We start from the raw sequence: 22,353 nt of genomic DNA on the forward strand, positions 1-22,353 counted from the left end.
ATTTTATGCTTTGTTTTTCTGCTGATGTAGTAGGATCTATCTTCAAAAGGGTGACATTAAATGGACAACTAAGCTCTGATGCATGAATGCACAACTTTTTTGTTATTAATTCTTTCACACAAAATAGATAAACCCAACCCAAGACCTGAAAAAATACAATCTAGCAAAAATTCTACATCTATCACAATTGTTCCTGCATTTTTATTTCTTACAGATTGTCTCTTAGTTTCTTTTTTTCCCTTTTATATTACCTACCCAGTCTTCGAGCCCTATTTTGACTATCAGGTTGTAGAACACCCATGTCTTTTTTCCTGGGAGTCTGTTTTTGTAGGACTAATTAGCTGGTGTCCCTATGTAATGGTAAACACAATGGCTTGTGTCTTCATCCTACCCTTATGGGCTGATTCTTCCACAGCAAAAGGATATATTTTCAGCAGGGATTTTCAGTGAGGCTAGGGATCCACAGTGGCCCAATTTGTGAGTTTCTTCTGAATACAGTATCCCAGAACTGGTTTTCTTTCTGTCTCTTTTTGTGTGTGTGTGTCTTTTTTCTTCTGTTCAGTATTTTGCAGTAAAAGCTGAAAGATCGAACTGTACTTTCGCTGTTAAAGTTGACACTGCAGGATAATGGAGTAATATTACCCTTATCAAGCTTTCTTATTCCTGCTGTCTCAACCTCCTCTTTGAAGTTGGTATGCTGCATAGTAAACCATCTCAGATAACTAATCCAGGCTGAATTTAACTTCACAAAAGTACGAGCTTAAAGTGACTGTGAAACCCCAGCATTAACTGTATGATATGAATTCTATTTAAATAACCTTTGTACTATATTCTTTATCATATTACACTGAAAGCACTTCCTCTTTCACATATACCATCTATTGTAAGATCTTGCTTTTGTCAGTACGCTCTATAGTACATTTTAGTGTAGGGAGCTGTGTATTTTCAGAGAATATACACTCACTGTTCTGTAATACTTCTGACTGACTCATGTTCTCTGCTTTCTTCATCCTTCATGCTTTCCAGTTATATTTTGCTTATTTCAGCAACATTTACTTTTAAAATGTGCAGTGTTCAGAAAGCTTCAAATGTGGTCCAGGTGAGGGTGGTCTAGGCCATGCATGCAGGGCCTTGAAAGTTATGATTGCAATTGGACCCCTTTAGGTAAGAGCTTGTGGCAAGTAAAAAATTTCTGATTGTTCCCAAAGACTTTATAGTTATCATAAGACTATCCACTAAACAGCATGAAAGAATAATAAATTCCACCAACATATTTTATCAACGTTCTTTAAGTAAGAGAAAGTGGTGAATTAGTAGCAAAACATCACAAAAAACCAGGTTTTCATAATACAACACTGGGACTGAAATTAAAATAGGGTGGGGGACTATTTTTTTTCAAGTGAAGCTATGCTTTTGCTATTAGAAAATCTGAATTTAAAGACCTTCAAGTGCTGATCATCAGAAAAACTAAATACACATTCACTTTACCACTGCTGAAAAGTAAAAAAGCTGAAAAAGTCAACTGTAATTTGAGTAGCCATTACATTTTCTGTCATGAGACCTGATACATAATCATGTGTTTAAAATTCAAATGTCTCCCAATAGCAGTGCTTGTGGACCAACTGTTTTAATAAGAATGTAGCTTACCCAACTGCATCTACAATCAATGCAGACCACTCTGTAATCACAGACATTTATATCATGCAGTACATCATATTTTTACAAAAGCTTTTTTTTTGCATGTTTCACTCATGTTTACAGAGAAGACCAATATACTGTTTTGAAATTGTTTCAACTACACATTAAAAAATCAGAATAGTTTCTCTTCTATTGAATATGTTTTAGACAAATGTATTTTTTAAACTAAAGTCTTCTTTTGAATATACAGAGACAATTCCTAGAGATACAGATAGCATGTACTAACTGAAGCAGGAGTTAGATATCTAATCTTTTATCTCATCAAAGTTTTCTTACAGCAAAGAACATGACTATAGATCAGTTCTTGTCATACCTTCTAAAAGCACGTTTATGACAGTGAGTTTCTCATAAGCTTTACAACATTCAGTGAATGGCCTATTCCAATATCAGCTCCATTTATTACTATTTCACTCACAAATGTTACTTTTTAAAAAATCAAGTTTTACAGAATCACAGAATTACAAGGTTGGCAGTTTTCTCCTACGTTTACTCAAATTATTTTTTTTTTAATAACTCACATCTGCACATTATAAATTTATTTAGTCTGAAGTAAGGTAAGGAAATACATACATTGAAAAAATGTAGAGCTGATGAAATCAGCTACACTATGGTTAGGGGAACAGTATGGATTCACACTGCAAAGTTGGTCTAGGCAATACTGTACAGTAATTATATAGTAATGCATTTTCCCCATCTTCTTTTCTTTTTTCGTTACACATCCACAAAATTTTGGTTAGAAAGACAACTTTTCTCACTCCCTTATATACATAAAAGTATAGGCTCTTTTCAGAGTTCTCATTTTATTAGGAATGATTTTGGAAAATGTGGAGACTCTAGGCAATCAGAAATGGTACATAGGTTAATGATTCACAAAGCTTTTTTGTATTAGCTGTGCAGTACACTTTTGGTGTGATCAAGCAAACTATAATGAGTCAAAGGCAACTTTCCTTTTGAATTTAATAATTACAGCTGGTTTCAGCTCATACTTTTGATTAAAGACACTTTATATCCTTCATTGTTATTTTTAACATTTCTACGGTGCTCTACATCTTCAAAGCGCTCTGCTGACATTACCTTATTAGTTATCGCAATGCTTACATTCAATTTTCAGTGTGCTTTTGTATCAACAGTCCCATTTTAATTGCTATTTAAAGCTGCATTGATTGTATTTATAATGAATGTTTAGTAGGAAATTTCTGTAGTACATTTCTTAAACTATAACATATTTTGTGTATATGATACTTCAGACTTAGCCCACTACTGAACTCTGCTGATGTGTGTTTTAGCCCTGTCCTTCCCTAGCTCAGCACAATGCTGATGAGACTTCTTTTCTGATCTTGCTGGGTGAAATGGAAATCATTGCAAATACTAGCATTTGAGGTACTAGGGCTCAAATGTCACTCACTGAAGCAAATGAACAGCACAAGAGCCCAACCAGGCACTGGCCCTGCCTCCAGGAGCCAATGGTTGAGTCCTTGAGGAAGCAGTGGTGCCCACTTTCATGGGTGTAGTCTTTAAGACAGAGCTTTTCCCCTGTGAATCCCAGAGAGTCAACTCTTGATGATGCAGTTATGTTCAACGGGCTCATGGTTTTTGATAAGTTTGCTTCTCAAATTCCAAAGAATCAAATAAAACTTCTTATTTAAACTTTTAGCTGGTATTTTTTTTTCTTTACATTTCTCCCCCTGTTGTATTAACACACCCCAGAGAACACTGCAAGTTTCTTTAAACGTCTATTGCTAATAAATATTTTTGCCAATCACAGATTTGTAATTCTTCTCTTACTGAAACCTACGTATAATTCAAACACATCATCCAGACTGTATAGCAGCTGGGACCTGTCCCACCATTTTGATGTCTCTGAACAAGAAATGAAATGCAGTTGTCAGAAAATTGTGTCAAGTGACCTACAGCATTTAATGTTAACTTGCATGTCCTCACATTGGTGACTAAATAATTATGAATTCACAGTTAAGCTTGATTTCCTAGGTCCTGATCATTTACAGCCACTGAAGTGAGAAATTACTCAGAGTTCCTGGAATTTGTCACTGCTACGTAACTGAGTTACACAATCCCTTTAAAGGTGCACAGTATACATTGTCATCTCTTGGTAATCCTTGCCCATAGTCACAGGAGAGCCACTCCTTTTTGTCACCTAGTAACTTTTTAATAGTCAACATCAACGCAGAGTTTCTGAGCTACAGTTTGATTTGTCAGCGTGTGTGGAATACAGTCCGTTTTTAGACCCTGCACAGGCTGTGAGACAGCGTAGCTGTCCGAACCAAGGACGAAACCTTATGGAAGTGTCCAAGCAGGAAAAAAACCCATTTTAGTAGTATATTCTGAACATAAAATGGAAATGACTGAAGATAAGATTATACCTGCAGGCAAATCAGGCCAACTCCTGGAGAAAATCTGGCACCTAAACTTGCTAGCAAGAGATGCGCTTCTGAAAAGTGATCTGGATTATGAAGATACAGTGGCGTATGTGCTTAGACTTACCTCTTTAACAAAAGTGCTGAGCAGATCTCTCAGCCAGCAGCTGGAGAACGTGACGGAAAGTATCCAAGACACCTGCCACTTGCTGAGTGCTCTCCGTGACAAATACAAGGAATTGACTGCAAGTCCAGGCAAGTATGGAAGGACTTACCTGTAAACAGAATGGACAGGTTATATTGAATGCTAAGTTCTGACATGTGATGGTGCTGAGGGACCTTGCTTTTCATCAAAGCAGAAAAGAGAACTAACACTTCTACTTTTAGTAATGGTCTAACAAAATGACACAGAGACTCCAGGCAAATATCTTTAGCTGTGACTGTGTTTATGAATCTTGTTCTACAGGTCTATAATAATAAAAGAACATGTTTGTTGAAAAATGACCTGCTTCAGGTTCCAATATAAAGCTAACTTTGCTCTGCTGGCCTCATGGCCTATGTGATTTTTTTTCCCCATGATTACTAAGAATCTACTATCATTCTCCATCCAAAAAGCTACTTCCTCATCTGACACTTTCCCATAAAACAGTCAGAAAAATTGTTTGAAGACAGTTACATGTAAACTGCTGCTGTATTCCAAAGCTTTGTTATCAAATATCAAAAGAAGCCCAGAAAGCAAAATGTTAGAACAGAGGTGGTTGCAGGGGGCGAGACAGAGTAACACAAAAGGAGACTTATTTCAAGTTATACTTGTAGCAGAATGCAAAAAGTGTCTTTTCATATGACAGGGCTGGGTAGGGTGATGTTACAAGGCTGTATCTTTGCTTGGCTGTAAGCCCTGCGGTATTAGAAAATGTTGTTTCGGTGACCTTATGTTCAAAGTTGAGTTTCAGGAAGTTTAAAGAGCTGCATGATTTGTTTGGGGTTTGTTTAAAATTTTGTTTAGAGAATGCAAAATTCAGGGCGGAAACAGGTTAATTTGAGCAGTTTTACCGCAGCTTGAACTTTGCCTTACAGTGAAACTGGTCAGTAAGTGGTCTTTTACAACCTCTTACGCAAATGAAGCTATGTTATTTCCAATCCTTTTGGTTTATTTCTCAGCCCTGGTAAACTATTTAGAAGTTGCTCACTGTTGTAAAAGTGCCCCTGGAAAACCAACATTACATTAGAACAAACATTTTTTTCTTTGAACTAACAGTGGGAAAATATATAAAAAATGTGTTTGTTTCTCCTGTTCCCCAATATAGCCAAAATCCAATAACAAGTCATTTGGGAAGTGAGAAAGTATTGCAAAGGGGCAATTTTTAGAGTGAATTCAACAAGAAAAAATCCTTTATTCTCAACTGTACTCTTTGTAGGTTTAAATTAATCAGACGCAAATAGAGATAAAATGAAAGGCTTATTTAGATCATATAACATTACACATTGATGTGTGATGGCATTCTTGCTCAATAAAATTATTTTCCAAATTGAAAACCTCGGGGTATTGATTTACAACATATGACATTATTAAATAAATTGAATGTAAACCAGTGGTTTCCTGTAAGACTTGTATCAGGTCTTTCCATCTACCTTGACTTCAGCAAGGCTTTTGATACTGTTTCCCATGACATCCTGATAGCAAAGCTGAGAGAGCATGGGATAGATGAGGGGACAGTGAGGTGGGTTGAGAACTGGCTGTTGGACCGAGCTCAGAGAGTGGTGATCAGTGGAGCAGAGTCTGACTGGAGACCTGTGGCTAGTGGTGTTCCCCAGGGCTCAGTCTTGGGTCCAGTCCTGTTTAATATCTTCATTGACAACCTTGATGAGGGAATAGCATCTACCCTCAGCAAGTACACTGATGATACAAAGCTGGAAGGAGTGGCTGACACACAGGAACACTGCACTGCCATCCAGTGAGACCTGGACAGGCTGGAGAGTTGGGCAGAGAGAAACCAGATGAGGTTCAACAAAAGCAAGTGTAGAGTCTTGCACCTGGGAAGGAATAACCGCTTGAATCAGTACGGGCTGGGGGATGACCTGCTGGAGAGGAGCTCTGTGGAAAAGGACCTGGTTGATGACAGGTTGGCCAAGGGGCAGCAGTGTGCCCTGGTGGCTAAGAGAGCCAATGGGATCCTGGGGTGCCTTGGGGGGAGGGTGGCCAGCAGGTGAAGGAGGTGATCCTTCCCCTCTACTCTGCCCTGGTCAGGCCCCACCTGGAGTATTGTGTCCAGTTCTGGGCTCCCTGGTATAAAAAAGACAGGGATCTCCTGGAGAGAGTCCAGAGAAGGGCTACAAAGATGATTAAGGGCCTGGAGCATCTCCCCTATGAGGATAGGCTGAGTGAGCTGGGACTGTTCAGCCTAGAGAAGAGAAGACTAAGGGGGGACCTTATTAATGTTTATAAATATCTTAAGTATGGGATGCAGGGGGAATTGGACAGCCCCTTTTCAGTGCTCTGTGGAGACAGGTCAAGGGGCAATGGCTGCAAGTTGGAGCATAGGAAGTTCCACACCAACATGTGGAAGAACTTTTTCACAGTGAGGGCGACAGAGCCCTGGGACAGGCTGCCCAGGGAGGGGTGGTGGAGTCTCCTTCTCTGGAGATATTCAAGACCCATCTGGATGCCTATCTGTGGAGTATGAGCTGGGGAGCTGCTTTGGCAGGGGGGCTGGACCCAATGATCTCTCAGGTTTCTCACCGAACCCACAACTCAGGCCGTGCCACCCAGAGCCGTCCCGAAACCCGACTGTCCCCCCAAAACTGCGCATCCTGGAGGCGCCCCTGCTCCTCCTCCCATCAGCCCCCCTTTATACTGAGCATGACGTAATTGGCATGGAATACTCTCTTTGGCCAGTTTGGGTCACCTGCCCTGGCTTCGCCCCTCCTTTCTCATGAATAGAGAAGTATGAAGAGCTGAGAAAGTCCTTGACTGTCTGACAGCAACTAAAAACATCAGGGTGTTATCAGCACTGCTTTCATTTTAACTCTCAAACACAGCATTCCATCCGCTGCTACAAAAGAAGTTAACTCCATCCTGACTGAAACCAGGACGCTAATGTTTAACTTCAAAGCTATTTCCAAATTGATTTGACTATCATTTACCAATTCCATGTGTTACATTGATTGTCTAGTGTCTGATCATGAGAAAGGTGTTCATTAGAATTGCCACAGTAGTAATTTGACAAATACACAGTTGGCCTTAGACAAGTACACAAATGTACTGGTCTGCATTCAATTCTCCAGAAATTCATTGAAATTAAATAGCAGTAAATGCAAAAATATTAAATGGAAGTGAGGAAATATATTGTCCTTCACATATTGATTGTCAGTACAGAATTAGGTGGAATTCATTAGGTTTGTGTATAAGAGTTTTCACCTTTTTGGCTAGCTTTCACAGCAAAATTTACCTGGTTGCCTATTTTTTCCCCTCAGAGTACAATGGAATTATAGACTGTCTGCAGAATTTGAAGGATAATTTGATAAATACAGTCATACACCTTCAAGAGGCAGAAAATAAACTTTATGCCACCAGCTGCAGGAAAGATGATGATTCTCAGATCCAGACTGCTCAAAATTCTTGTAGAGATGTGTGTTTTTCTGAAGGAGAAGCAACAGACTCTCTGCAAAGATCTACTACTCCTGATCAGCAATCCCAAAGAACTCCTTTCATGAACAAGACAGAAAGTCAGAATATTAATCAAACCCAGACAGGTGAAACTAAAACTGTGGAAAAAGACATTGTTCCATCATCAGCTGAGAATGTATCTTCTCAACAACAGGACGTTAGCAGAAAATCTCAAACGAAAAAGGAAGATGGTGAACACAGACTACTAAAAAACTCTGTTACAGAGAAAAAAGATTGTAATAGAAAAGATAAACCTCATGGAGGTAGCTCTGTTACTGAAAAGTCTGCAGAACTGGCTTTTCCAGATTCTCTTACTAGCAGTGGGAAAGGCATTCTATCTGGGACATTGACAGACATTTATGACAGAACTGTCACAGATGTTTCTGAACAAGAAAAAAAGGGAGTAGTCAAAGAATCTTCAAAAGGGGTAAAAAGTGAAGAACATAGACTGGCAGAGGAAATGGAAGATGGTGAACAGGAACCAAATCATGGGATTTGTAGGAATGACCCAAACACCTTCACATCTTCAGCACAAACCTGTGATCTTACTGCTGTGAATGATTCAGAAGAAATAAAAAAATCTAGGCACTGGATGAACAAAGAGTAAGCACATATTCCTTTTAGGAACAGCTGTACATGAATATTGCTTATTAACATATATACATGCATCTGTAGGCCGAAGCTCAATATGCATTTACAGACAGCTGCTGTGGTCATGCACACAGTAGCACTTTACATCTTAGGTATGCACAATGAAGATCATCCATTTGGTCTAAAGTAAATTGTAACTTTATATTTGAGTGCATAATTATATTTTTTAATGCCAAAGAAGAACTGAGTCACAGCTAGTAAAGACAATAATCCCCAAATTGTTGGAAATCAGTAGGAAATGATCTGATTAGTCAGTTTTATAACAACATTTAAGTTGTTCTGAAACAAGCTAAACATAACAATTTTCATGAGTTTCCCATCTTGTCACTGGCATATATTTTTATGAATGAACTGCTTATGCTACAACAGTGCAGCACAAAATACAAGATAATTCCCTGACCAAAATACAAATAATATTTTATATTCTTTCCCTCCAGATTTCTAGTGAGACAGAGTGGTAAGAATGAACTGGCTTGTTTAATTAAAGCCCCTGCAACTGCTCTGGAGAATCTGAAGTGTAAGATAGTCAATGACACTAGTTCTTTGGTGGTGGATGATTCTGAGGAGCTGGTCAGCAATGTCATCAGTATTGAATGCTCTGATGATGAGAAAACAATCCCTTTCCCTATCAACATTGCAATCCCATTTACTTCATGCTTCAGAGGAAGTTATCGGGAGATTATGGTGAAGGTGACTGATGTGAACTTCCAATCAAACTACTTAACTCCTATTTCTTTGGAGGGATATCAAGGAAACCAGAAGGTTGGTAACCTCTCAGCTAAGCATTGTAAAAACATCATTCCATGTTCCCAGTTAAGCCCCTGTGGAGTTATACAAGTAAAGTTGTCATTATTTAACCCTATTGCCCACTATATAGGGTTAAATTGAACTTTTGTTACTCTCTCAAGAACTAATTCTGTTTGAAACCTAGTATTTAACAAGGCCCCTTTTTTCACTTGTAGTGTTAAGGCAAGTGCTTGATCCCACAATATTAATTATTGAGTAACGGTTCATGATTTTTGTAAACAAGTGTAACACATCGTATTATTTAATAAAAGTACAAACTTAAGAGGAATTATTTTGCAATTAGATCACTGAGTAGTAATGCAATCCTGTGTGTATGAGTCTAAACTCCATCTAACAGAAACAGGATGGTTCTTTTTTTTAAGTGCAGAAGAATTGCAATCGGTCATGTTCATCATCCAGTTTATAAGTTTATTTCATTTCACTCATCCAACACTGGAATATTAATGACATCACATGATGATTTCATACCTTGCTCTATAAATAAAGTTGCCTTCTCAAAGTGCTAATCCACTGTGGAAAACAGCTTCCTTTCCCTCTATGTACATTAAAATAAAATTCTCTTTATGCAGGAAACCTTTGCAGAAGTGAAAATCTACCATTTGGGTGTTTTTTCTGTCTTGTCATGCTTAAAGAAAGAAACATTCACTGTTCCAAATGCAGGACTCTTACAAAAGCTGAGCATGGATTCTAGAATCTCTTTCTATTACCTTCCAGAAACGTTCAGTTCTCCAGCACCCATGCAGTTAAAGGTGAGCTTAAGATATGAAATACTTGTTCCATAGTTCTGTTATCTGATCAGTTCTGAAGCAAGGATGGCAATAATGTTAAAGGGCAACCTGTTCCATTATTAGAAGTGAAAAGTGAGCGCAGTTCCACATCCTGTATGCACAGGAAATGGTTTCCTGTCAACTTTGTCAAAACCACATATCGTCACTAGTCAATGATACCTCTAGCTAAAAAGAACCATCTACCTTTGCTTGATATGCTTAAAAAAATGCAGTTGTTTTCAAGTCCAAACTTCAAGTGCTTGGCCTAGTGTTTAAATTAATGCAACATTTTTTCTTGCCTGACCTGCACTATTTGTACAAGGTAGTGCAGCAGAAGGTATTGTCACTTCTTAGCTTTAGGCTGAGAATAATCTCAAAATATTCTTCAGTTATAATGTGTTTCTCCATTGCCCTATAAACAAATTGATTCTTAAGTACAGAGAAACTAAAATTAATAGTGAATACCTAACAGATTTGAAAAATCTTAGAAAATAATCAAACTCAGAGGGACCTCAGGAGTCTTAAAACTTGAACTCAAGGCAGGAACAAAACAATTAAAATATTTTAGTCTGTAAAGGTTCTGGGTTTTGATGACTTTCAAGCACTTGGTTGTGCATTGTGTAAAAGTGCTGATACATTGGTAGTGTTGTTCCTGGGCGACAGAGAGGAACCTAAAGCTTCTATGGTAATCTAATCTCTAATCTAGTTACAAAAGGTAGATCAGTTTATAAAAAACAGGCATGTAAGAAAAGATTTATTAATTTGTAAATTAATTGTACAAATGCTTTTCATGTTTAGGTTCAGCCAGTTGAACCATCATTGGTAGCGACACTGAAAGCAAGACACGATATGTATTACTCAGTGGTATCTACTAGTGCACTGGTTTATGTCCAACATCCTTCAGCCCAACCATTTCACAGCTCAGTCACTATTAGTCTACCCTGTCCTCCAAATCCAGAAAAAAAAAGGCAAGGACATGAGACAGAACACGTGAGAGCCATTAGTGCAACTATAAAGAGGGTTGCTATGGCATACCATCCTTGGTAAGAGCAACTTCACTACAAATCCAGCATTTTCAAAAATCAAAATGAATTTATTTTAACAGTTGTTGATTAATAATTTGTTGTATTAAAAATGTGTTAGTTCCTTTATACAGTCAGCTTAGAAGTATTGTTAGAAACACTAGAGCAGATCCCCAGAATTTTCATGCTACAGCTTCACCAGGAAAATTCATATAGCATTTGAGGTATAATCTTTAAATACGCTGACCACAGAAATTCTAGCAGGAATCCTGATAAAAAATGAACAGTCTTTTTTCAGCAAGAAATGTCCAGCCATTTCCACCAAAGCCAAACACTGAACATAGAGAATAACCATGCCTCAAAGCTGCTGTGAACATTATTTTGCCATTCAGTAGTTTGGCTACCCTGGCCTTTTAACCTTTTGATCTCTACCTCTACACATTCCAATGGCTAACCAAGTCAAAATTTCTGACACAATGGAACTTACAATGGAATATACCGGTTTTCTGATAACTAGATTTATTTAGACAGATTTTTTTCCCCCTCTCTTTTTATGGAGAATTGAAAAAAATTACTCTCTCACATACCATGGACTATAGTTCCAGATGTAGATTTTCAGCAAGTAAGGAAAAGCACTTGTAGTCATCAAGGAAAGCAGAAGAGAAAGTAGAGCTACAACTACAAACTTACTCTTTCTGCAGGATCTATTTTTCACTATTTTTTCCCTATAATTCCTTGACTTTCCAGGGCCATGAGTGCTTCTATGAAAAAAAATGTGGAGAATCTTAGTGACACTTTGAAATTATTAGGTCACAGAAACAAAGAAGAGGGGTGGAAGGTGTTTGATGATGTTATTATCCAGAGTGCACGGAATGGGCTTGTATCATTTCAATTAAATGAGCATTTAGAAAGGTAATGTAACAATACTTTCATAACATTATCATATATATATAGCAATAGAAATTATTAGAGTTAAGAAATTGTACACTATTATTAACTTGCCAGCACCTCTTATTCCACTTTGTAGTATGAAAAAGATTTAGTTTTGTTACTCATAATTACAGAAAATATAAACTTGTTTAATTTGTCTTCTGTTCCTAGACTGTACAGAATGTAATATGTACAAAACTTGAAACTGAAAATTCAGATATTATTCTTAATTTGAAAAGATTATTTAGTTCTCTAACTACAAACCCATAATATTTTTTGGAATTTCTTATTAGAAAATATTATTTTACTTTCATCTAAAAGTTATACGTATTTTGAATTCATAGATACAGACTCAATGTACTCTACACTACAGAAGCAGGCAAATTTCCACCCTTTCACGTGTTGGAAACAAGAATGGAAGGGAGATAGCATGAGGTCCATTGGAGACTGAGTCCTGTGTGCTTTTGCATAATGCATTATAGGAGGTTGATAAAATGATTTCACATAGACCTATTTATTTTCTTCCTTTCTTTTTTTTTTTTTCTTTTTTCTAATATCCAGATTTGTTGTCATTCGCCTTTCATTCCTCCTGGAAAGCACATACCTTCTCCTCTTTGCCCAGGCACTGGAAGAAGCTGTTTGTAGCACAATGGCTAATGTAATACTGTATCGGAAAAGAGAAAACCCATATCAAATAGTTGTTTTGCTATCTGCATCCAAAGATTTGACCTGGGAACTTCAACATCTCCATGAAGAGGGCTACTTTGGTCCCCCAGAACCTACGCAGCAGTTCTCGTTAAGAGAAGGAGAGCAGATACTTTTTAGATTTAGAGGCAATATTTTTGCTTCAGGTAAGGTAATTAATTCGTGCATCAGGATGAACATTATCAGTCACCTCAGCTGTTCAGAAATGCTGTGTTTGAACATTTGTGGATTGTGATTAGTCACGGCACATTTAGCTGTTTCAGTGGTTTGTTTCTTGTAAGTGATAGGTGCATTGAACTGCACAGGAAAGTGTCCTAACTAAAAAATCAAATGTACTAGAGGAACAACATCCTGAAAAACCTGCTCTAGATTGGCTCTGCTTTGAGCATGGAGATAGAACAAGATGATCTCCAGAGACATCGTCCAACCTCTGGCATCCTGTGAAACCTGGTGCCTCAGAAACTGCTGGCATTTTATCTTTTATTTCAAAAAGACAGGTTTCCATCAATGGCTCTTCAATATGACGAACCTTTGTTAGGAGACAGATTCCAAACAGAAAGTAACATTCTGCTATTTTATCTGTGTAAATTCCCTTAACATGAGCAAAATTAAAAACTGAAATCCAGGGCAAAATGTTGCTCTTTATGAGTTGCACTATGAATTGAGGTGATGAGAGCGAGCCGTTAATGGTGTTTCCATTATCAGCCTCAAAAATTCTATGCAGTGGCTGCCATTATTCAGAGATTTGCTTAAAGGGAGAAGATATTAGAATGCTTAAAAAACCTTTACCTAAAATTATGTAATGTTTTTTCTGTCAGTTTTGGAAAGAATAGAAAAAACTATGTGTTTGTCCCTCTGAACATGTTGTACATAAATTCCCCCATTGAAATCTCTGTTTACCCTAAAGAAAGGATTATTCTTCAAAAAGAGGTCTCTAGCCCCCAAGGAATGCCTACTTAGCTATGCAAAGGATTTATAGATGTATCAATTAAAATGGAATTAAAAATCCTAGAAATACACCTACCTCCCTGACCCTATTCATTTTGCTGTTACAGATAGGTATCCATCCTGAATAACCAGAAAGTACATTCTAATTCCATTCATAATATCACCTCACTTTTATTTCTCTCTGTCATATGCACTTTATCCCCCTCCATGTTCCTTACTTTTCAACTTGTAGCACAGCCTTGACGACTTGTTCCTTATACCAACAATTCAGGGGCTAAGACATTTTCTATGAAGACATTTTAACTACTGAAGCAGGCTGGCAGAAACATTTGAACCTCAAACGTTCAATATAATGTAATAATGATGATGATAACCAAATGTTATGTGATTAGCTCTGACTCACTCTAATGAATTATTTTAGATGTCACATGTCTAAATACAGCGTTCTTTTATTTTGGTTGGTTTGGGATTTTTGCTTTTTTTGTTGGTTCTATTTTTGTATGAACTGCAGAGAATGGAAAAGATTTTGGAAAAGTCTACAGACTGATTTTTCATTCACAAAGAAGACCCAGACTAGAGCTCCAAATTAAAGAAGTGGACGAATTTGGTAACCACAGCTCACCTCATTACAAAGGAACAGTGGTGTTTTATAAAATTACCAGAGAGATGTTAACCAAGGAATGGGAACAACCCTTGCCATATGGTGAAGATCAACACCAATCTCCATTGTGTAAATTAGCACTAACGTTGCCAAAGGTTAGTTTCTCACATGATAATGTTAGAGATCCTTCCCCGTTTCCCTTACCAAGTGTTTATTAGGCAAAAAGATGTTGGTATGATTTTTGCTTTACAGATTGCACACAGGAGTCACTGATGGAGCCATTCTGATCCATCAGCAATCACAAACACCCTCTTAATTTCTCTTAGAAGGTAGGAAAGGACCCTCATCCAAGCATGAGCATGATAAAAAATGTTTAGCAGAAATTTTGCTCTCTGCTTTAAGAAATTATTACATTTTGGTCATATACTTCTTGTATACTTGTCTTGGGAGTGCAGAACTGCAAATTGTAGGAGCACTAAATGGTTCACATAACCTATCTTTCTCCTATCACCTGGTGTCTGATGCACAAAAATCTACTCAGAGAGTAGAGAGCATGATTCTATCACTTCAGAAAAATCACTATTTCAGCTTCTTGCAAATAACTTTTCTTTTGCTTCTGATAAAGACATTTCAAAGGAGCCAGAATCTTCATTAAACACAAATATCAGGCCAAAAACAGTGATCAAAATTATTGGAAAAATTTCAGCATTGATAACTTTTTAATTATGTGATTTGTATTTTCTGTTGTAGTACGAAATTCCTCTCTATAGAATGTAGAATAGCATCCACGTAAAACATTCCCTTGTGTTGTGTCATCTTAATACACAAAATTGGATACAGTTACATCTTTTTGATCTATCTTCTATCTCTCCAGTATAATAATTTAAAATTGACCATGCCTACCATCAGGTTTTTAATAGAGAAGAAGAAATTCTTAATAATTTAGCTAGTTCAGCTATCCATTTGAAGAAGGAAGCTGGTTATTTGACTTTAGTGAATAATTAGTAAATTGAGTATAACATACCTTACTATTGGTATATAAATACACAAGAATTCTCACCCACACCACTATCTAGTGGTATGTAACATTCATTAATGCAAAATGTTAATGTTATTTACTCCTTTCATCTTCTTACCTTCTATCAGCCAAGTAGATCTTGAATTCCATACTGAACAAAATCACAGATATTTTAAGAACAAAATATATTCTCTTTTGGCGTGTTTTCTGGATAGGAAGAAGAGTCGGAAAAATAATTGGTTTTCTCAAGGGAAGAAGATTACTAGTAAAGTCCCACACTGATCCATGTTTGTATATTAATCAGGAACTTTGAATAATTGAGAAGTCTGATGACAGCACAAAATGTTCAGAATACTAAAGGTGTCTGTGATGAATCACAGAATATGATGATACTGAGTGACTAGAAAATCAACAATATAATTTAAATGTCAGCAAGTGCTTTGCTGGGGTGGAAGCACATACCTAATTTTATACTGACAGGCTCTAACTTACCTAGTACACTAAATAAGTCATTTTTTGAGTCCCATGTTCATTTTGCTCTCTGAAAATTTCCAGAGCATCTGGCAGCAAATGCAAAGGTAAGCAGAACATTCCAAATTATTAGAAAACAAAACTAACAACAAGATTATGCCATGTATTTATGAGGCATCCACACCATGACTACACTCTGATTCTGGTCACAGAACTCAGAAGGAAGGTTTGGAAGAGGAGGAAAGAAAACTGATCAGAAACATGGAGCGGTTCTAGGTAGAGAGGCAATATTCTGACGACAATACTTCAGGCAGTTTCAACAGAAGTTGAAATATTGTATTCACTTATGAATATTAAGGAGGAACTGAAAAATCAATTATTATAAACCCTCTTACCAGATATAAGCATAACAATATTGTTAAGTGGCAGGTGTAACCAGTAATAGAAAATAACAGACTTTTAACATGCAAAATTGTCAAAAAGTAAACTTATTTGAACAGCAGTTAAAAATGTGCTTAAGCTATGAAAGGAATTGACTGGAAGAGAGATGGAATCATATATTAAGCATAATGATCCAGGTGCAATTAAATGCCAGAGCAATGAAAAGGAATTTCTAATTACTTACCATATCTTATTATGTGTTCTAAAATTATTAACAGTGATGAGAGCAGTGCCAGTAAAAATTAACATAAGAACTTTTATCTTGTTTTTACTATCCATGATCTGATCAATATATTTGAATCAGATATATCTTTCCCATTTAGGTGGACTTTCTAATAAATAAAAGAAATAGAAGGTAATAGTTACAACTGTATACGAAAACACAGTTAGGGGGAAATTTAATGCACTAATTACACAAACAACTACACCAGCCATCTGTCAAATGCAACTGCTATTTGCCACTTCATTAAAGCACAAGTCTTGTGTTACTATTTATATGATACAAAGTGAGACTGGCACGCTCCATAATTAGTCATATGCTGATGTTATTAATATATATCGACAAAGTGCCTAGGACTGTCTGACCACATTTGTGTGTGTAGACACACAGTCCAGCAATGATCCTGCAGTTTTGCTAGTTTCTAACACATATTTACTACACTACAGCAACAGAACTGCCACAAATCTTGCAAACATATGAAAACGTAATGCTTGGTGTTCACATCTAACCTATTGACAAAGCTGGGTTGTTCATAGTATTGGTCACACGAATACAGCTGCTTACACAGCTCCAGTTGTCACAGTAAGGCTCTTGTGTTTTCCTTGCGAGTTAGTTGACTCTAAGCTGTGAAACTGTTGATGGACTTCTCAATTCCTCCCAGTATACTGGGAGAACCTTTCATGGTTTGAGAATAAAATCTCAAAAATAGCAGTAAGTGCAGGACAATAACAGCAAAGACTATTTACATTTCTACTATTTAATTGAATTAAATACCTTACATTTAGTTTACCTCTGTTAGCAGATTAGTTTCAATACACATGAAATTGCAAACACTCAGTGTTGCCAGTAACAATACAAATTTTCTCAATAAAATGGAATGAAGTTTCATTACAAAGATGGTCAGGGGAGGGAGCACCCCTCCTATGAAGACAGGCTGAGAGTTGGGCTTGTTCAGTCTGGAGGAGAAAAGGCTCCAGGGAGATCTTACAGCAGCCTTCCAGTACCAGAAGGCCTCTACAGGGAAGCTGGAGAGGGACTGGTTATCAGGGAGTGTATTGATAGGACAAGGGATAATGGGTTTAAACTGAAGGAGGGTGGATTTAGATTATACATTAGGAAGAAATTCTTTACTGTCAGGGTGGTGAGGCCCTGGAGCAGGATACAGTGTTCAAGGCAAGGTTGGATGGGGCTTTGGGCAACCTGGTCTACTGGAGGGTGTCCCATGGAGGTTGGAACAAGGTGGTCTTTGACATCCCTTCCAACCCAAACCATCCAGTGATTTTAAGCTGTGGGGAGGGGTTGGGTAGGTTTGGGTGGGGGGGGGGTTGGTTTGGTTTGGGTTTGTTTTTTTGTTTGTTTGTTTGGGTTGGCTATTTTTTTCTTCCCCCACAATGGTGAAGTTAGAACCATCCACAATGCCTCATTTTGGTTGTGACATGGATAGATGGAATCTTTTTAAGGCAACTTTTTTGACTACATTATTTCTGTAAAATTCCCAACTAAATTTCTCTTTAACTCTGGAGAGAAAACAGTAGCTATATAGATTATAAGCCATTTTTGTATGTAAGTGCCCACATTATCCACTCTCTAAGAAATACATTTCTGACACTGGTAAAAGCAGTGGTTGTTTACTTTGTAAGCAGCTATCCACATCACTTCTCAGTTTAAACATGCTAGACTTGTACAGAAGTGAGCTGATCTTCACTCCCAATTCCTGCTTACAGAGCTTTCATTTCCTCAGCATTAGGAAACACTGGTTGGTCAAACCTGTGATTTATTTACAAGTTAAATCCAGTGAATTAGATTCTGCTGTCAAGGATGTGCGCACACGTATCAGCAATATTTCTACCAATTACAAAGCAGTTGTATCTATGTGACAGTGGGCTAAATTGTTTAAAGTGTTGATTTCTCCTTTCCTGCCTGTCCTGTTTAATATGCTACGAGAGTCCGGTCATGTCCGAGAGGTCCGTTTGACTGAGCACTTCAGTATTACTGGCTGAAATCAGAATGCTTTGCAGAAAGAGATTGGTGTAATATATGAAAGCATTATCAAATTGCTATTCTGCTGAAGTTTTATGTCTAATGACTGTCTCACAGCAAAATAGCATGTGATCCTCTGCTTCAGAAAGGCTTAGCTAATTGAAGGGCCTTCTAGACTAGAAAACTGCTTTGACCGCCAAGAGTATTTTACTTACGCTGTCAACAAGAACAGTGGGGCCACATGCCAGCGCAGCTGAACCGTGGGTGAATTTAGCGCTTCACCACAGCTATTTAATCTTTAAAGGCAGACGTAATGTTTTAGATCTAATGCACTGTATATTATTACACTATTTCTAGACAATACTCATTCTCGATTCTTATCAGTTTTACTACTGTTTTAACATTAAGCAGCATAAAGTGGTTCAGATTAAAGTCAAGGCATGGGTAATTGAGTTCATCTACAATAACTCTGAGAATCTCATACAGACCTTTGAGGTGCTAAACTCTCATTAATGAATGAAAATAAGTTTAAATATAAATGCATAATTAAAGGAAGCCGAATAAAGCTGACTGTTGGAAGAAAAACAATGCCCCCTTCGGGAAGAGCTTTGTATTGCCTTTCTTTTGAGGGCTTTTATTCAGCCTGGCTACGCTAACTTCACCCCAGGAGCTGCTGTAGAAGCATGCAAGACGAGGCAGACCCAGACCTGGAGTGCCACACAGGAGGTTTGCGCTGCCAAGCACTTCAAACTGTGGACATCCTGTGCCTACTGAATCCCACTGCCAAGACGACTCAGTACAATATATAGAATCTGTATTATAAAAAGTATTTAAAATACGTTCAGCAAGGCTCTGGCTCAGTATGCCCAGCAGGAAAAGGAGAGTAATTTATCCAGTCAGAGCTTCATGCTTTTCATTCACAAATGGAAAAAAGAAACTCAGTGAATAAACCAGGAGCAAGCCTCACAGGGAAAGCTGTGAAGAAAAAAAACCAGGAAATACAACTGAATGGGTGTGAAAAACGTAACTCAGACACTAAAAGAGGACAATTACAGCTTCTAACAACAAATAGCTGAACTCCACTTCATACAAATGAATCTCTTATGCTCAGTGCTTACAGAAGTAATTGCTTTTTCTACATGGAGTAGGAAACAACAGGGAAGCCCACAAGACTTTCAGTCCTAGGGTAAAAAGACAAAGTAATTTTTCCTTTCTCTCCAGTGTTCAAAGGAAGAAAGGGGAAGAACTGTGTATTTTCAGTGGTACTTGTCTTTTGACTTCTGATGGCTATTAGTGATTTGTAATTAGAAGTTGATCCATGTAAAATGAATAACCATAGCTACAAAAATATTATGATTTCTAGACCTAACAAAAGCTGCCGCATATCTGGAAACAGTAGGGTATGTACACAGCTGCAACAAGAACACAGAACCAGCGAGTTAAAACTACTGCCATATTCAAATTTAGAGTCCATTTCATGTATGAAGGCATCATATGGATTTTTACACATCCGGTTTCTGTACACCACTCATGACAGAATGCTACTGATGAAACTTTTATAAAATAGCATAACTATAAAACTATAAACTCTAAACTTTTCAGTAAGATGCAACAGACATTCATTTGGTATAAACAGACTTAGTTTCATTATTTTAATAGCTATACACTAATTTTCACCTGCTGATGGTGTTAAGTGGTTTTTAGTATGTAGGACCAATCTTATATGCTGATTTACTTCAATCCACCCCCATCTCCTACAACTCATTCCTTACTCAGTAATTTATCTTTTTTCAATACATTTTTGTTGATAGCGTGAAAAGTTGATCAACCGTCCACGAAGCACAAAGAGAATTTATTCTGATTCATCAGGTAAGAAACACATACATATTACACTAATATAAAAAAAAAATAGTTATACTTGCTATTTACTTTAAATGCCAAGATTTGTTTAGGCTGCAACTGAAATTTTAAAATTTCATATTCATAAACCAAAGTAGTTAATGTGTTAAAAGATATTCAAAGAAAAAAACAAACCAGAAAAAGTGATGTGTTTACCAGGAAGTGCAAAAGCTCTGGTAAGATGGGGGCAGGGGTGTGGGTGTGTGCATGTGTGTGCTTGAACAGCATATAATTTTTTGTGTAAGGAGATTCAGTTTGCACTGAAAAGCTCTAGAATAAGTTATGTATCAGTTAAAGGAAATGCCCAAACCCTTTTATTTTATTGCTAGCTTTCCCCATGCAGTTCCAAAAGTTGTAGATCACTGCTGAATCTGCTTTTGACTAAATTCACATCATGCCAAATGTAATTTTGGTAACTGTGCTGAGGAATAAGTGATGATATTTTCATGAAAGTAAAACCTGAACCATATTTAGCTGAGGAGGTCTCAGCTTTAGAAAGCTTTTCAAAAGAAAGAACAATTTACATGGGAGAAGAAAAAGGCTCTTAATTTACTAATTTTTGCCCTTCAGAGGCACTGTGGGACAGCTTGCTGTATTGGCTTGCAGAAGAGCTCGCAGAAGATAATACATCACTGCTTGCTTTACGCTTACCTGTTCGGCGGAGCGTACTTCAGCTTGTTAAGCTGAAGTGCCCTGATAATTTAACACACCAGATCTATGAACTGCTTTGCTGCTGGAAAAAGTCCCTTCCAAGGTCGGCTGATAAACAGCAGCTTCTGTCTCGCTATTTGCAGAAGAGTGGCAGAAGTGATCTTTCAGAAGAACTTCGTTTTAAGTGGCAAAATAAAGTGTTCACTTGACAGAATCACTGGCAACTGACAGGCCTATTTCTACTCTTGCTGAAAGGTGTGAGTATTTCCATCGTATCTTTGAATGAACAAGTGACAGGGATACCAGTCAAGGATCAGGCTGCTTATTTATGTGTTACTTTGCAACCTCTTTACTAAAGCAAAGTATAATACCAATGTCCTTGCTTGCTAAAAGTGAACATTTCTCTTGTGTGAGCTATTGAATGTATAGGTATGGAGGATCTGATCTGCACAGATTTCTAAGGACTTTGATTATTTGCACGTACCATACTCAGTTGACATAGAATTATATTTCTACATAAATATCAGGAATTATTCACCATAGTTTATCAAAATCTCATTAATCGTTCCAGGATGTATAGATTACTCTATATCCAGTAATAATAGCTACCAGGTTCTTCAGAGGAAAGCATAATAGATCATTACAATGCACAGAGAGAGGAAATTTCTTCTTTCTTTCAGGTTTGTTAGTAATTAATCCTGACTTTTATATTCTCAGTGAATGGCTTTATCCTTGTGAATGTCACAGCAGAATCCACTGTTACCACGTGTGAATATCTAATCTGCTTCCAGAATTTACCAGATTTATTGCCTCACTTTTATCTGTCGTGGTAATGGATTTTTCAGGTTACCATTAAGTTTGGGAAAAGGAGTATTTCTTCATGTAAGTTTTAAAATGTAATCCTTTAAAATGTCATTCATTATACTGGGTTCTTGTATTGAAGGTGCAGTTAATAAACCGGGTGTATTTGTGCCATGCCTTAGCCACGTGTTTCAATCTCTCAAAACTCATTTCTTTCCAGAATGCTAAGTAAAAGTAATCTAATTTTTAAAAGTCAGGGCAATAGCAGGGTTGGATTTTTATAACTGCATTTCTACTGAAATAATACCCTAATCAACAGACCTCAGTTAGTTGTGGCTCTGCTGCAATCCACCTCATACAGCACACCACAAATTTCTCTAAACGCTGAACTTTGACATTTCTGCTAAAGGCTCAACACAGCTAGCAAGCGCCAGGGAGCAACAGGATTCTGGGAGAAAGCTGGCTGTTTGCTATTTACACTCACAAATATATAAATGTTAATTTGTGACTACACAGGCTCTCACATCTGCGGTTTCCCTACTTGCTCTAGCAGCGTGCAGCTCTGCCTCCACCCCGCCCCGCCTGTGTATAATTACCTTTTACTTACTGTTATTATTCTGCATTCAAGGCACCACTTATTTTCTTCTCCCCCTGCCCCTCCCCCCCCAACTCTGAATATTATTCTAAATCTAAAAGTTATT

At 37.4% G+C, this 22,353-nt stretch overlaps 1 protein-coding gene across 1 annotated transcript; it reads left to right on the forward strand.

Annotated features, from left to right (window-relative positions):
- Nucleotides 1-4,057: 4,057 nt before the first annotated feature.
- On the forward strand, nt 4,058-21,060 carry DTHD1 (death domain containing 1; the record flags this gene model as incomplete). The annotated part of the gene is made up of 10 exons (XM_084266756.1): nt 4,058-4,332; nt 7,504-8,343; nt 8,829-9,153; nt 9,768-9,947; nt 10,764-11,008; nt 11,735-11,899; nt 12,479-12,768; nt 14,082-14,326; nt 20,113-20,170; nt 20,771-21,060. The coding sequence occupies 10 exons, from the start codon at nt 4,058-4,060 to the stop codon at nt 21,058-21,060; spliced, it is 2,913 nt and encodes a 970-aa protein (XP_084122882.1).
- Between the last annotated feature and the right edge of the window lie 1,293 nt (nt 21,061-22,353).

The sequence above is a fragment of the Gallinula chloropus genome, assembly GCF_964237585.1.
Source record: "Gallinula chloropus genome assembly, chromosome: 7".
NCBI lineage: Eukaryota > Metazoa > Chordata > Aves > Gruiformes > Rallidae > Gallinula > Gallinula chloropus.